The 2,500-nt window shown below is 49.1% G+C and overlaps 1 protein-coding gene across 1 annotated transcript in view; it reads left to right on the forward strand.

Annotated features, from left to right (window-relative positions):
- Nucleotides 1-2,500, forward strand: part of arfgef3 (ARFGEF family member 3) — a 100,425-nt gene that overhangs the window by 52,539 nt on the left and 45,386 nt on the right. Inside the window, 1 exon segment of the mRNA XM_055162756.1 lies at nucleotides 1,381-1,528. Within this exon segment, the coding sequence (XP_055018731.1) occupies nucleotides 1,381-1,528 (148 nt within the window).

Genomic DNA, 2,500 nt, shown 5'->3' on the forward strand with positions numbered 1-2,500 from the left:
CTATGACTTATCTCAGGTAAAAGAAATGATATATTTTGTTTTTAATGTTACAAGAATTTGGGAGATTTTGCAGATGTCTTCTGCGTTTGAGAGACACAGTTTGAGGCTGTGGTTGGACCGTCCCAACTTAGGACAGAGGATTTTCATGTTCTGTGGTCCGGTTCCAGACTCTCCTGGGCTCAGACAGAATGTAGAAGGTAGAGATCTGCACGGGACACAATTTTCAGTTCTGCTCCCGCCCGCATCTGTGATATTTTATCCCGCTCCTGCAAGAAACAGTCGTCCCCAACCTTTTTTGTGCTACAGACCGGTTTTATATCAGACAATATTTTGCGGACTGGAGGAAGTTGTGGGGGAGGCTGCGTACGGGAGGAGGCACGGTTGGCGGTCCCGCGGCATGGCTAAATCCTGTTTTAGACCTAGTTTTAGACCTGGTTTATACCTGGTTTTAGTCCTGGTGTAGTTCTGGTTTATTCCTGTTTTAGACCTGGTTTTAGACTTGGTTTAGACCTGGTTTAGACCTCGTTTTAGTCCTGGTTTAGTCCCTGGTTTAGTCCTGGTTTAGTCCTGGTTTAGACCCTGGTTTAGTCCCTGGTTTAGTCCTGGTTTAGTCCTGGTTTAGTCCTGGTTTAGTCCTGGTTTAGTCCTGGTTTAGTCCCTGGTTTAGTCCTGGTTTAGTCCCTGGTTTAGTCCCTGGTTTAGTCCCTGGTTTAGTCCTGGTTTAGTCCTGGTTTAGTTCTGGTTTATTCCTGTTTTAGACCTGGTTTAGACCTGATTTAGACCTGGATTTAGTCCTGGTTTAGTCCCTGGTTTAGTCCTGGTTTAGTCCTGGTTTAGTCCCTGGTTTAGTCCTGGTTTAGTCCCTGGTTTAGTCCCTGGTTTAGTCCTGGTTTAGTCCTGGTTTAGTCCTGGTTTAGTCCTGGTTTAGTCCTGGTTTAGTGGTGCAGCTTGCGCGATGTACAGAACGGGGGACCGGTCTGCTGTTTAAAATGTTTTTATTAATGCCAAATAAAATCTCCAGCACAAATTATCCATAATATTCTTACATTCATATTTGTATATTTTACTTTACTCAGATTTAGTTTCCTTGCACCAGCAGTGAGTTTTCAAAACGTGTCCCGCGCCGCCTGTTCTACGTCGGGCTCTGGTGGAAGAGACTGGCTGCTCAGGAGACATGTGGTGGTACAGGACCCCAGTTTGAGACCCCTCCTGTGTGTGTGTCTGTGTGTGTGTGTGTGTGTGTGTGTGTGTGTGTGTGTGTCTCTGTGTGTGTGTGTGTGTGTGTGTCTGTGTGTGTGTGTGTGTGTGTGTGTCTGTGTGTGTGTGTGTGTGTGTGTGTCTCTGTGTGTGTGTGTGTCTCTGTGTGTGTGTGTCTCTCAGTGAAGCAGCGCGTGGAGCAGAGGCTGGAGCAGATGCGGGGCCCCGGGGTCCGTCTGCACACGGCTCATGTTCTCTGTATGGACGCCATCCTCAACGTGGGTCTGGAGATGGGCAGCCACAACCACGACTGCTGGCCTCACATCTTCAGGTACAACTCCAGCTCCAGCAGGGGGCACCACCGGGGGGCACCACCGGGGGGCACCACCGGGGGGCACCACCAGGGGGGCACCACCGGGGGCACCACCGGGGGGGCACCACCGGGGGGCACCACCAGGGGGCACCACCAGGGGGCTCCACCGGGGGGCACCACCACGGGGGCACCACCGGGGGGCACCACCGGGGGCACCACCAGGGGGCGCTACAGAACACCTGAGAGTTTTTACACAAATCCTAAAGAGCATCTGTGATATTGTTTTCATGCTCTTTTTGTGATGCACCAGTGCACTTGGGCTCCTCATGTTTAAGTTTATTAAATTAAATACTTTTTTTTCACTGTAACTGTCACGTAGAAACAGAGGAAGGACCCAAAATGCAGAACTGCTGTTAAAGTTCTTTAAAAACAAAGAAAGAAATATCCTAAAATCCAAAAAAACAAAATTCAAAAAATCCAAAAATTTAAACTAAACTGCCACGACACAGACACACACACACACAGACACACACACACAGACACACACACACAGACACACAGACACACACACACACACACACACACAGACACACACAGACACACACACACAGACACACACACCACACACAGACACACACACACACACACACACACACACACACAACACACACACACACAACACACACACAGACAACACACACACAACACACACAGACACACACACACACACACACACACACACACACACACACACACACACAGACACACACACAGACCACACACAGACACACACACACACACACACAGACACACACAGACACACACACAGACACACACACACAACACAACCAGACACACACACACACAGACACAGACACACACACACACACACAGACACACACACACACCAGACACACACACACAAACACACAACACACACACACACAACACACACACACAGACACACACACACACACACACACACACACA

Source organism: Boleophthalmus pectinirostris, unplaced genomic scaffold (assembly GCF_026225935.1).
Source record: "Boleophthalmus pectinirostris isolate CB_2022bp ecotype Guang Dong unplaced genomic scaffold, ASM2622593v1 HiC_scaffold_5, whole genome shotgun sequence".
Lineage (NCBI taxonomy): Eukaryota > Metazoa > Chordata > Actinopteri > Gobiiformes > Gobiidae > Boleophthalmus > Boleophthalmus pectinirostris.